The sequence below is a fragment of the Lepisma saccharinum genome, chromosome 1, assembly GCF_977018435.1.
Source record: "Lepisma saccharinum chromosome 1, izLepSacc3.1, whole genome shotgun sequence".
NCBI lineage: Eukaryota > Metazoa > Arthropoda > Insecta > Zygentoma > Lepismatidae > Lepisma > Lepisma saccharinum.
The window spans coordinates 96,248,209-96,261,461 of record NC_139229.1 but is presented as its reverse complement, the minus strand read 5'-3'; the positions used below and the strand labels follow the sequence as shown (position 1 = coordinate 96,261,461).

At 36.1% G+C, this 13,253-nt stretch overlaps 1 protein-coding gene across 2 annotated transcripts in view; it reads right to left on the bottom strand.

Moving 5' to 3' along the window:
* LOC145985116 (3'-5' exoribonuclease 1-like) overlaps nucleotides 1-10,843 on the bottom strand; it is a 29,145-nt gene extending 18,302 nt beyond the window's left edge. The window contains exons 1-2 of one of the 2 annotated variants that reach the window (XM_083118744.1): nucleotides 10,754-10,843; nucleotides 6,867-6,946 (exon numbers count right to left, since the gene is read on the bottom strand). In XM_083118744.1, the coding sequence (XP_082974870.1) occupies nucleotides 6,867-6,887 (21 nt within the window). In that variant the 5' untranslated portion in view covers nucleotides 6,888-6,946; nucleotides 10,754-10,843. Of the gene's footprint in view, nucleotides 1-6,866; nucleotides 6,947-10,449; nucleotides 10,539-10,753 lie in introns of those variants that run through there. The other variant, XM_083118753.1, reaches the window with a different exon arrangement.
* Between the last annotated feature and the right edge of the window lie 2,410 nt (nucleotides 10,844-13,253).

Below are 13,253 nucleotides of genomic sequence, written 5' to 3'. Positions count from 1 at the left end.
GTGAGGAGGCGCGGAACCCATCTCACAGAGATTTTTTGGTAGCCCAAGTTGTCATGAATGATCGTGTGAGCACTGCAGAAGATATTTCACTCACTGTCAAGTGATGGTCACCTTCAATAAGGTCCTGAACAGCCTGAATGTTTCCTGAGTGACGCTTCTCCTTGGCTGCCGTTGACGTCTTTCATTTTCCACAGTTTCTCGTCCTCCCCCCAAAAAATGTTGTGCCATTCATAAACACGGATCTTTGAAAAGGTGGACTCCCCAAACTCAGCTCAAAGTCTCATCAAAATTTCAGCCGGTTTTACCCCTTCTTTTGTAAGAAATTTGATAATGATTAATTGTTGGGATTAATACTGGGAGAATTTCTACATATTTTCTTTCTTTATTTATGCAGGGGCATACAGTGATATTTAATTGAAAACAGTGAAACTGTCCCGGAATACAAGGAACCGACGATTGCTGGTAGCACTTTGGGGCCAGGGTTGGCATGTTTAAAACAAAAGTTTTTTAAACATCTTGTTTTAAACATTTAAAACACAAGGCTTTGTTTATATCACAAATGTTTAAACATTTAAAACAAAGTGTTTTAAACATGTTTTTTTTAGACTTGTTTAAAACATATTTATACTTGATGTTTGATAGTTTGTGGTTATTTGCGTGCTTTGTAACTTTGCCTTTTCATTCAATCCATGTCATTTTGTTTATTGCGCATAGAAATCTGTTCAATGACTGAAAATGTACATCAATTAACAAAGAAACATATTGTGATGTATGTCTGTGTTTAAAACACCTAGCTATGTTTTTTTACAAGTGTTTAAAACATTTTAAAAATTGAATACTATGTGTATGAAACAGTTTTGCTCCTCACTTAACATACTGCACATAGTTGTTAATGCCAATATTTAGTTGCATTCACGATAAATTATATATTTAGAAAAAACAAGAGTAGTTACCACATGGACTGAGTGGGGCCTGGCAACTGTGGATTAGTTGAAGCTTCTTGAACAGCCAACATGCAAGGTTATGAATATGTATTTTAGGAAGTTAGTCAAGCGTTTACTTTATAATAGAAACACAGTCCATCCTTTGATGATTAAGAGATTCTTTTTAATCATTGTTCTTAGAAAATAAGTCTTCTTGGCATTATGTTTTAAATGTTTTATTTGTTTAAAACATGTTTCTTTCGGTTCCCGTTTAAAACAAAAAAAAAGTTTGTTTTTTTCTTTTATAAAAACACAAATTTTGCCAACCCTGTTTGGGGCTAAATATATCTGTTATTTGTGGTTTCTGCATCTTAAAATAAATGTTACGTTACATAAAACAATGAAATTTAACATTAAATTTAAAAAATCAAAATTTTCGAGAGACAACCCCATCATCTGTGTGCTACAAGCTATTTCATATAGTCATCCTAATGCAAAAACCACAAATGAGCTAAATCTTACTTTTGAGATGAAAGCATTTTAATATTCAATATCCCAGAAAAATTTGCACATTTGCGGTTTTCGGATCGGAACAATGATATATTAATGCTACTTCTTATATTACTGTTGTTCTTTATTGACATTTACAAGACAATTTCCTCAATTTTTTGGAGCCAGTGACCAACTGGCCCACCTCGAGAATTATGTCGAATCCTTTTTTTAATAGACAGATTTCAATGTTTTACGTAAAAATGGTTCCAGCATTACGAAAGCACAAATAACTGATATACTTGATCCCTAAGTATGGCCCACGTAACTTAAAACCTGCAATTTTGGAGTACTTTTGCCACTTTTTGTTAGTAAAAATTGTTTGCATGCACACTGAAATAGCGATAGAACACGTCGAGAATAACTATCGGTAACCTAGCAATCCTAACCTAATCAAATCATAGTTGCTGTTGTGGAAAGTCATTTTGGGTGCTATATTCACTTGCACGAAGCATTTGGGCTGTTCTGCTACATGGTAAAGTAACATTCTAAAATAACCTATGTACTTTACTTCACAATAACACATTTCCGTGAGCAAAAATCAACTGAAAACGTTCATAAACAACAAAGTCTTCACAAACGATGCAAAATATTTCACTTTCTCAAGGTGGTACAGAGGGTCAAAGGTCCCATTTTTCTAGTAGGTGGTATGCAGAGTTAGAGAAGTGACTCAAATAGTAACTTGTTGAAAGTTACTTATCTTTCAAAATCAATATATTGCCATACCTGTTACCCATGAAAGTAACATGTAGTTTTACTTTGAAAGTAACATATTACTGTGTGTGACATCGCTCACAATGACTATGCATTCTTATCTAATAAATTAGGTTAGGTTCCTATGGCATACTAATTAGATATGAAGGTTAAGTTAGGTTGAGTTAGGTTAGGTACCTATAGCGTACTAATTGGAGGTAGTCCATATAATACTAAAGTACCGAAATTTTAGCTGATACATTGGCCAGTTCTGAACTTAGCAAAACTGCCTAAGGGCAAGTAAACTTCAATGCATGTAAAAATGTAACACATGTTATCATTGGAGTTACAGGTGTTATTTTTTGTTGAACCTTCTTTAAAAAGGGATAACTGAATACAATTTTTTTTTTACTTCAATTTCTGGACCCTGTATCACATAACTAGATCTCGGATTTTTAGGCTCTAAAAAGTGTGCTTTTAGGTTCCTAAAACAGGCTCTAAAAATTCCAAAATGGGTTCAAAAAACACTAAAATAGGTCCTAAAAATCTTAAGTTAGGCTCTAAAAATCTTCAAGTAGGTTAAAAAAAACTTCAAATAGTTGAAAATTCCTGAAAAATGCTGATTAGGTAGTCACCGGCAATGAAATTGGAACACACATATTCTGAAATACGCACCATCTTGCATAACGTCACGGGTGTTGCCTAACCCTACGGCAATGGCAGAACTTACCATTGGAAATTTGCTATCAATATCCACTCTTTGTCATATAGTTCAGCAATTATTTTTTTTTCTTCATGTTATCCACAGTCAATCTCCTCACAGACAAAAAATAATAATAAAAAGTAATCTTTCAATGAAAACATTGTCAGTGGTGCAAACTTCAATGCTGAAATGTTAGTTTGCAAGGCGTGAATGCCAGAGAGCACCGAAGTGAGGCGAAAGATCAGACCACTTTAGATTGTACAGGCACAGTTAAAGTATTTATGGTTGTATAATGTGCATGCGTGTATAATGCGCACCCTGATGGGGAAAACTGACAAACAATTATATCTCGTATCTAATGCGCAGTACAATCCAGGTTCAAGAAATGCCTTTCTTAGTTGCTATGCCGATCAACAGTGAATGACATCATTCCTATTCAATGAGTTATTTGTTGCTGTGTGTACTAAGAGGAGAACATTACATTAGAAAGTGAAAAATTGTGGCACATGGCCTTTAAACTTTTATTGTTTTGCTCATTTCCTCTTTACTTTTTCTAAAAAAACTACAAAATATATACTTTTTCTATGATAATGAAACATTTGCAACCTTTAACAAATAAACTAGACTGCAATTTTATAGGAGGCATATTCAGGACCCTCAAACTAGCAGTTAGGAGCACAAGATTTCTTCCATTAAGGCATTTACACACTCCATATGTGACATATTATTTGGCCAGTAATGCATTTTAATTATTTTCTTTTTCCTTATATTTTTCTTTTTCATGCAAAGTACCATAAAAATCAGAACGTTCCTTCATTTTATAATGAGTTCATTTCAACCGCATTGCAAATAAGTGTCGCCATCTTGAATGGAATACTGTTGCCATATTCGGAAACTGCAGAATTCAAGCTTTACAATGATATATAACATGATAGGGTTCCGTAAACATTAAAAAATTATTCCGTGTATAATACGCACAACACTTTTTAGAGGCACAAATTTTGAAAAAAAGTGTGCATTATACATGAGTAAATACGGTATATCTGTGGTAAAGGTAATAGTGGCACCAGACATTTTGCTTTGTTTAGAGCTTTGAATAATCACCATGGACTTTGAGCAAGGGAATTCTATACAGAATACGTTTCAAACACGTTCGTCATTGAATTTTCTCGTGACCAAACAAAGCAAATGCCTCTGTGAGACATAAAAATCCTGTAAAACCTTTAAAAACACATAAAAACCTAAAAAAAGGCTTCATTTAGGTGCGTAAACCTAAAATAGGTTATAACAAGCAAAAAAAAAAATTAGGCCCTATAAAACTTCATCAGTTGTTGCATTTTTAACAAAAAGCTAACATAACTTATTATTTCTTACATACCTGTAAAGGAAAAAATACGTTACAACCCTAAAATCCGAGGTCTACACATAACACAGTAAACCATCATGATGATGGACAATGTACAGCTAGCTGTCTGCACACAAGATGGTCCCCAGCTGTATTTTTTTTCTGAATGTCTTTACAATTGCTTCTTTTCTTTTCTTTTTCAAAAACGGACTAAGAAAGCTATGAAATGTGATTTGAAAACATTCAATTTATTAATTAACACAAGGTTGGATTAAAAGTAACTAATTCTTGTGCCGGAGTAGCCTTCCGAAAGAAGGCTCAAGTGGTAACAACATGAATAACTTTGCAATACATTCTAATACATGACCAACATTACCAGATCACTGCAGATTTTAAAATTCAGCTATCAAACATTTATAACGGTATGTTTACTTTTCCGATTTAATGATACACATGATACAGAAAACAGACAAAGATTAAAAACACCCTGTATTTGTCTACCCCTGTACCCTGTAAAAAACTATTAAATAGGTATGTTCTAAATAATCTGACCAGCCCAAGTTCCTTTTGTTTTATTGCGATTTCATCATGCTATGAATGCAATTTTTGCATGGTTCAATTTAGATGTACGTCTGTTAACATATACTGCAGAGTTTTAGCGATTACTTAAGATTTTGTTCAATATATGCTTTCGTGGTTAGGTTAGGCAGGTTAGGTTTGGTTCCCTTAGCATTAAAATAAACTCCCTAAATGCATTCTACTAAGGTTCCAATTTACTTCTACATTCATTCCCACGCTTCTATGATATTTACTATCGCTTGTCGACGGAGAATCATTTGTCCATGAGAAGTGCACCTGCTTCCGTAAGGAAATTTTCAAGTGTTTTTTTTTTCAACATACCAGGCGCGGTTGGCCCTATAGCGCACAGGATCAGTGAACCCCCAGTAAAATACGATAATCACCTCAAGAATGAACAATAAACAATGTCTTTACATTTCCACATTATTTCGCTAAAAATTCTACACAATAAGTCATGTATTTGTGCCCGTAATACGGCGAACTCTTTTGCTGAGAAGAAGAAACCGCGAATCGGCCGCCCTGATACAGACCCTCAGTTGAACCCCCACAGGACAGTTCTTGCCATTGTTAAAGCTTCGCGCGGGAGCAGAAGCTCGAGGAGGGTATAGGACAAAATACATGGAAGATGAGATTGCAGAACATATGTCGACACCCAACGGTCATGCGCAGTTCCTTCTCTCGCAGAAGGCGCTGGACAAGGCTCCGAGCTCGCTGCTTCCTCCCTTCCAGTGTTGCTGTGTGCGGTTCAAGTTTGAAGCGCACACATTACATATTCAATATTCTCTTTGTATCATTTTTGCACCGAACTTCTTGGAATAAATGCAAGATTGTGGCAGAGATGGATGAGTGGAAACAAATAAAAGCTGGAATTAGATGCGATGAATTAAAATAAAGGAGATACATTACCAAAATAGCTCGTGCATGCATTCAGAGATTTTTCCTTAAAGGTGGAAACACTTCGGGTTCGCGAAAGAGAAAGAATGGCGCGAAGACGTGACTCGTTGTCGCTCGGTGTCAATCGTCTCAAGTTTGTTAGTTTTTGAAGTGCTTGGATACTTGTTGGAAAGTATTAAGTGATGCTGCGAGTGAAGCGAGGGATGGACTTTACCTAGGTTATGTCATTTGATGCATTGTAGGCGTTGCTGTCCGCGCAGGTAAGAAATGACCGATAGAAATGCACATAATTAACTTAAAATAAACTTCCTTGTCCACTGAAAAAAAGCGTGTGCTGGTCGACCAGCCCCAAATTTGAACAAAGCTGCCGCGTATCAATGAAAAGGGTCTCAGGTTTGATTTCTATAATGCACATGCCATTAGTTGCCATTTCCCTTTAATAAATGTAGGACCAGTTCTGATTAATCGGCTTGGACGTCCGGAAGGGGAAAAGGGGGCCGCCCCCCATGAAAATCGAAAGTAAACCAAAAATTATATATTACACGCATATAATTTAATGTCAGTCACAGTAATTTTTGGTAATTATTATAAAAGCGTTGCAGCAACTTCAGACTGAAAGAGTGTTTTTTGCTCCTCCTGGGGGAAAAAAATATATTACCTGCCCCTACTTGAGGACGTCCATGACATTCCAAGAAAACTCAACTTTTTTCATAAAGGCACAATTTATTGTAGTTTCAGCCCTAAATTTATTCGCACACCCCTAATACAAAACCTTATACTCCCAGGTAAAAAAATTCTGGACAAATCTTTTAAGCCCTCCCCCCATCCTTTTGTTAGGCGAAGGAAGTCTATTTTGCGGAAACTGAATATATGTCACATGACTTCAGTGAACCCCCGGGTAAATAATGCACGAGCCGCGCCTGCAACATACATAACTTTTTTCGAGTCCAAACAGTGCTCATTACTTTAAGGAAGGTTCAAATTTCGTGTGACAATGATTTCCAAAATTCTACGATAATTAGTCTTTGTGCTAGGAGAAATCATAAAACAATCGGGACCGTTACCATCTGACCTGCATTAAAAAGAAAAAAAAAAGATTTTATAGAATATATATGGCAACAACTTTCACCAACACATCGCTTCCACAAAGGTATGTTCTACTAAACAAAAGGCTACTCACCTGTTTTGTATCTGAGTCCATAGCAATAATGATCAAATATCAACACCAACCATTACATATCTACAAGTGCACACTCCTCACTGAAAAAAAAAGGTATACTTTAATCAAAATGAGTAAGTACCTCAATTTTACGTTCTCAGGTTTTATAGTTTCCTACTTTATACATTCAATCCTCAATGTTCCAATAGAGCCCATTGTTTACTAGATTTTCTCAGATTTTATGTTTTGCTGCCTTGCATGTTAATTCGTCTTGGCCTAATGAAAAATGGACTATCACATGACCAATGCATGGCACCACAATGTGGCTGTGAACTGCATCATTTGAACTCGGAAAACAGACTAATTATTACCACAACAATGAATGTTTGTGAGGAGCATAAACATTCCTCTCAACCTACAAAATGTTACATCCATTTATTGCACTATAAATAGTACCCCATGGTGTAGAGACTTACTTAAGCAGCCTACTTTGAGGATGTAATTTCCCCCAATTAAAGTCTGGATTTTGACTAGCGGTGTGGTATAATGCTTAAAACTCTTCCCATTGGTTTATTAATCATTTTCACTAATTGTGTAATCAAATAAACATCATTTCAACATTTGTCAAGATTTTATATTGATTGAAATTTATGATAATATCAAGCAGGTGTTTTAAAAATTAAAGCTAAACTGCAACAAATTAAATGTACTACAAATAATGTTAAGTTAATACAATTAAAGTACATTAAGCCAATATTTACATCTAAATTATTTAGAGAAAATTTTATTGTTTATAATTTAAATGTGATTATTAATAATGATAAAGATATAATAATAAGGAACGAGTTTACAATACCGGACCACTCTCCAATTTCTATGAAATTTCGCCTACTCACTAACTGTGAACTCCTAATCACAAATCTGCATGTAATAATTGGCGGTCAAGTATGGAAATCGAGAAAAAAACGAAATAAACTATGTTTTCTTAACGTAACGTAACCCTACCATAAGAACAATAGCTCCACGGAAGATGCCATTCTCCCAACGAAGAAATCAACAGGCAAGACAAGGTATAGTTCTCTTAGCTAAAATATTAATTTTTCTTTGTATTTATGCTAATGGAACCTAACCTAACAGGCCTAACCTAACCTCGTAGGCACTCCTCGTCTAACGTCAGCAAGATTGTTGAGCGTAAAGGAAGACCATTAACAAATTGCGAAAGAAAGATGGTTCCGAATTGCTGTGTATGGACAATCACCCTGGTAAATCGCAAGGTTATTTTACAAGTTCTACACGTAAATGTACAATTTTAACAAGTGACCGCCAAATATGAACTACAGATACGTCATTAGTAAGTAGGCGAAAATTTATAGAAATTGGAGAGTGGTCCGGTATTGTAAACTCATGCCAATAATAATTAAATTGTAAGTATTAAAACTGTACTATCCTTAGGCTAATGCAAGTTGAAGCCCACCTAATACTTTTGTATATATATGGTCCAGCTTGTTGACAAATATAAATATTTCCTAATATAAAATTGCTGCGTAAACAAAATGACAAATTTCAGAATAATTGATGGCAGGGCCTGCAGCCCTACAGTGGATAAAACACTGGGTATCAGTTCGTTATATCGGAGACACTTTACGGAATGCACGTCATGGTGGGAGCCCCACAAACCATTTGAATTGAGTTCGGGCTGAAATAGATTGAAAGATGAAAGAAAATACCTCGAAGAACTTCGACAATGCTACAGAAACTGATTTCTGTAAGTAGTTTCTACTGTTAATTTGAAGAAAAGTGTCTCCGATAAAACGAACTGTTACCAAACACTGGTCTAATTGTTTCCTAAATCTTTCCTTGCAGAAAGCAGTGGCTATCAGAACGGTTTTCTTGATTTGCCAGCAGGTTATATATCCTTTTGGGCTCGGGTACCCTTTTCTACACCCTCGATTTTTCGCACATTTCAAATATTCTCGTTACGAAAATTAGTTCTTCATAAGAACCGATGTTTCTAAATAGCGCGGAAAGTAATTTTTTTAGATCTACGTGCTAGGAAACTTACGTTTTTCAATATTTAGATTCCTCATGTAACGTCGAAACGGTTTTGCAGGGATTTGATCATGGCGCATCTTGGATTCATGTCACAGGCGCACGTCTGAACATTTTCTTTTTCTTCTTATCTTTGACTTGTGCAATGGGATAATTTGCAATTTTTTCTTGTTATGAATGACTTGTGCAATGGGATAATTTGCGATTTCAATATATTATTTATGTAATTTATTGGCGGATTGGATATTTGAGACATTGCAATTGTTTTGTGCGACTTTAGACATTGGGATTGATTTGTGTGACATTGAATTAAGACAAAAGGACTAAATATGAGATTGACACACGTTCAACGGATGAAGGACATAGAGGACTTTGTTCGACGAGACATAGGGGACATTGTAATTGACTTACAGGGAACCTAGCCCCACGAACCATTGACGCTAGCCCCACGAACCATTGGCGCTAGGCCCCCGAACCATTGGCGCTAGCCCCACGAACCATTGGCGTTAGCCCCACGAACCATTGGCGCTAGCCCCACGAACCATTGGCGCTAGCCCCACGAACCATTGGCGCTAGCCCCACGAACCATTGGCGCTAGCCTCACGAACCATTGGCGCTAGCCTCACGAACCATTGGCGCTAGCCCCACGAACCATTGGCGTTAGCCCCGCGAACCATTGGCGCTAGCCCCACGAACCATTGGCGCTAGCCCCACGAACCATTGGCGCTAGCCCCACGAACCATTAACGCTAGCCCCACGAACCATTGACGCTAGCCCCACGAACCATTGGCGCGTGGATAGGTTAGTTCAGTTAGGTTGAGATCGATAGTTAAAATTTGGTGTCGTGTTAGTATCACGATCTAGAAATTGGAAATAATTGCGAACCATTTCAAACGACAAAATTTCAACTTTAAACGGCTGTACAGTCGTAAATACTTCTTTCCGCGCTCCAATTTTTTTTTATTCACAAATAGGATCAAATAATGTTCATAATGAAAAATAAAAAATTTCAAAATTCGAGGGTGTAGAATAGGGTACCCGACCCTCTTTTTGTTTATGCACTGGTCATTAGATTAGGCTTAGGTCTAGTGGCTCTCCCATGGAAAATTACTATGGTGACTACGTAAAGCAGTTAGGTTTACTGACTAAAAAAAATAAACATCTTTCATTTTTCCTGTTGATTCTCACGACAGTTCCATGCAAGTGAATTAACATAATCAGTAACAATTAGTTCAATAACAGCTAAAAATCAAGTTTACAGAATCAAAATTTAACATGTTCAAGTGAACACCCTTGGCTCACTAAATACAAGTTTCTAAGCTATAAAACTTTTGGTAATATCTTAAAAACACTAACGTTTACACGAAAATCACTTTACAAAATTTGGGGGAGGGGGTGTCCCTCGTATACCGGATCCAATTCCCTTTGCACTTCGATGAAGATATTATAATGCCAGGCGGGAAAAAAATATGTGTGAGTATCTCACACATAAAAGTGATTTAGAGAAGAATATTTTGATCATAGAACCGTTCAACCTGCAAAAACATGAACTTACACAAACATGCGCTTCCAAATTTCACCAAAAATCAACTGAAGTAACTCCAAAATCTATGAGAAATTAGAAAATAACGAATCATAATTTTACATCGATTGAAATAAGACACATTTAATTATTCTGCAAGTTTCAGTACTGCAAAAAATAAATACATCATTTCACGAAAACAATTCAAGCCAACTTGATGGATGTAACGGAAGTTCAATGGTCACACAAAAAATGCAAACTGCCAATTCAAAAATCGGCACAATAACTTAAAAATTACTTCGTAATGTAAAAAAATATGAAAAGTAAATATTCTTACCGCCAGCTCGGCTCCAACACACATTATTTTCATTCGTCTTGTGTTTTTGCTTCTCGGATTTTGCTTTCTGTGATCGCTCCTACCGCAAAGAAATAATGTTTATGTTTCTTCCTTTCGGAGAAAGACACTATAGCACCTTGACTATCGTACCGATTTAGCCAACGTTAGCGACTGCAAACCTTATAAGTACCTAACTTTTTGTTATATGAGCAATAGAAAGATTCAAATAAAATAGTGTTTTCGTAGAAGAATCGGTGAATCTTCTTATTTAATGCAAAATTTGCACAAATAATTTTTATTTATTTGCTTTTATTTAGATTTATGATTATTTTAGAAACAGATTTTAAGACCAGATAATAATTCCGAAACATATAAAGCTCTGAACCTTGTTCTGGGCTCATTTTGAATTTAATGGAACTGAAAATCAGGAGTTTGAAATGTGAAAATTGCGAAACAAAGATACATCTATTCATTTTAATGCAGGTTGCGATTTAAAGGGTGTGAGAAGGATTCCCATCCCCTCTATCTTGAGCCATCCCAACCAGGAATATCATCTCCCACCTACTGGATATAGAAACCATATTTGAATATATCATACTTTTAGAGTTCCAATTCAGTTTAGTTCATTTTAATTTTAAAGTCCCATGCCTACATATAAAACAATATCTTTAAAAATTCATGGCAAAGCATTTACTATGGCATTTATTTGTAATATAATTAATTATTTGTACCCAATGACGCTCTTCAAGCACCAAAATCGAAATCCTTCATCTCAGAGCAAGCATCAAAAGTTTCTTTTCAATCTTTGGTGGACAATATGAAAAGCCAGCCAAGGTTTTTTTTCGTATGTAGTGACATTAAATATAGATATATCAGTGTGTTTTAGGGTGACAAGTCAATTCCTCGTCCTCCGTGGCGGAGGGGTTAGCATAGCGTGCTACGATGACAGAGTTCCCGGGTTTGAATCCCGGCCTGGGCATGGGTGTTATTTGTGAGTGCCTTATCATCAATTTAGTCATATCTTCCCTCATCCTCATCTTCGCGATTAGCCAAAAGTGGCAGAAATGCGAAGTAAAATAAACCAAATCGATCAAACAAACATTCACATCTCACTAAAAGACTTTGTGAATCCAGTCCAAAATGAACTGAATGTGAAAGCGGGTTCAATGCAATAGTTTTAAACCTACTTTTCCTTTCAAAAAAATAGACCCCCAGCGCATTATTTTCATGCAGAAAAATTTACAAGAAGTTGGATCAAGTCTAAGCATCACAGTGCCCTTTACAAGTAAACTGGCAAAGCATAGAACCTGCAGTGATTCTCATTTCTCTCGTACATTTATCTGATTTTCTTACAGTTTGACTTTAGGGTTTAACTTAAAATGGCGTTGTGTTTTTGCTTCATTCGATATCAAATTAGATTTTAAGCAATTAGTGTCTTAATTCTAAGTATACCTAATTCATAGGTAAAAATAAGTTCTCCCTCTGATAAAATTACTGGGAAACATTTCATTTCACCTAGGAATGATATTGCGATGAGATGAGTCGAAAACTGTCGCAACCGCACCTGTGTGGTGAGGTCCTTCTCCTTCTTGTTTATGCTTATTTTTGTCTCTGTTTCGGATCAGAAGTTAATAAAACTTTTTCTAGATTCATTTCATTATCAGATAGGCTAATCGGGACTGGATCTACAGTTTAAAGTGGAATCCAAAGCACTGTGCATGTGGAACCCCTCAATTACAAGGCGATATATCTCCTCCTGATTGATTGATTGAATTGCTTTATTTTACTTCGATTTTTGTGCCACTTTTGGCTAATTTTGCAAAGTTGGGGATGAGTGATGATATGATGAAATTGATAATTGGACACTCACAAACATCCATGCCCAGGCCGGGATTCGAACCCGGGAACATGGCGTCGTAGCGGGATGTGCTAACCACTCCGCCACGGGGGCGGCATATCTCGTCCTGACCCACGAAATGTTTAGTATAAGCAACATGTACATTTGTGTCACCACTCTCACAACGTACAATATGTAATTATTCTTAATAACGTTTGTCTGCTTTACATCTTGTTTCGACACCGAACCGCCGAAATACGGAATTTTATCCTGAATAGATGAAATCGGGCAGCACAGGTTCATAATTGTCACTACTGGATTTACTTTGCAATTACAATAAAAAAATATGCGGCTAATTTGAAAAATCAATGAGATATACACTTGATATGTCTGAATAAGACATAGTATTTTACGTTTATTTTAAGCAATTTCTTCAAATATGATAACCAAAGTTTCCAACGAGATTTCTCTCGGACATCAAGTATTGTCTCGCTTTGATTTTGCAGAGATTTATTTCATTCTCGTCTTGAAATTTGAGAGGAGAGACTTTTCTTGTCTTAGAAACATCTATATTTTCAACAAATCTTTTAATATATAGGCTTAAGTACAGTTTTCCGAGGTGTACACTGTTGTTGTTGAGCAAGTGTTTCAAGTCCACTTTAT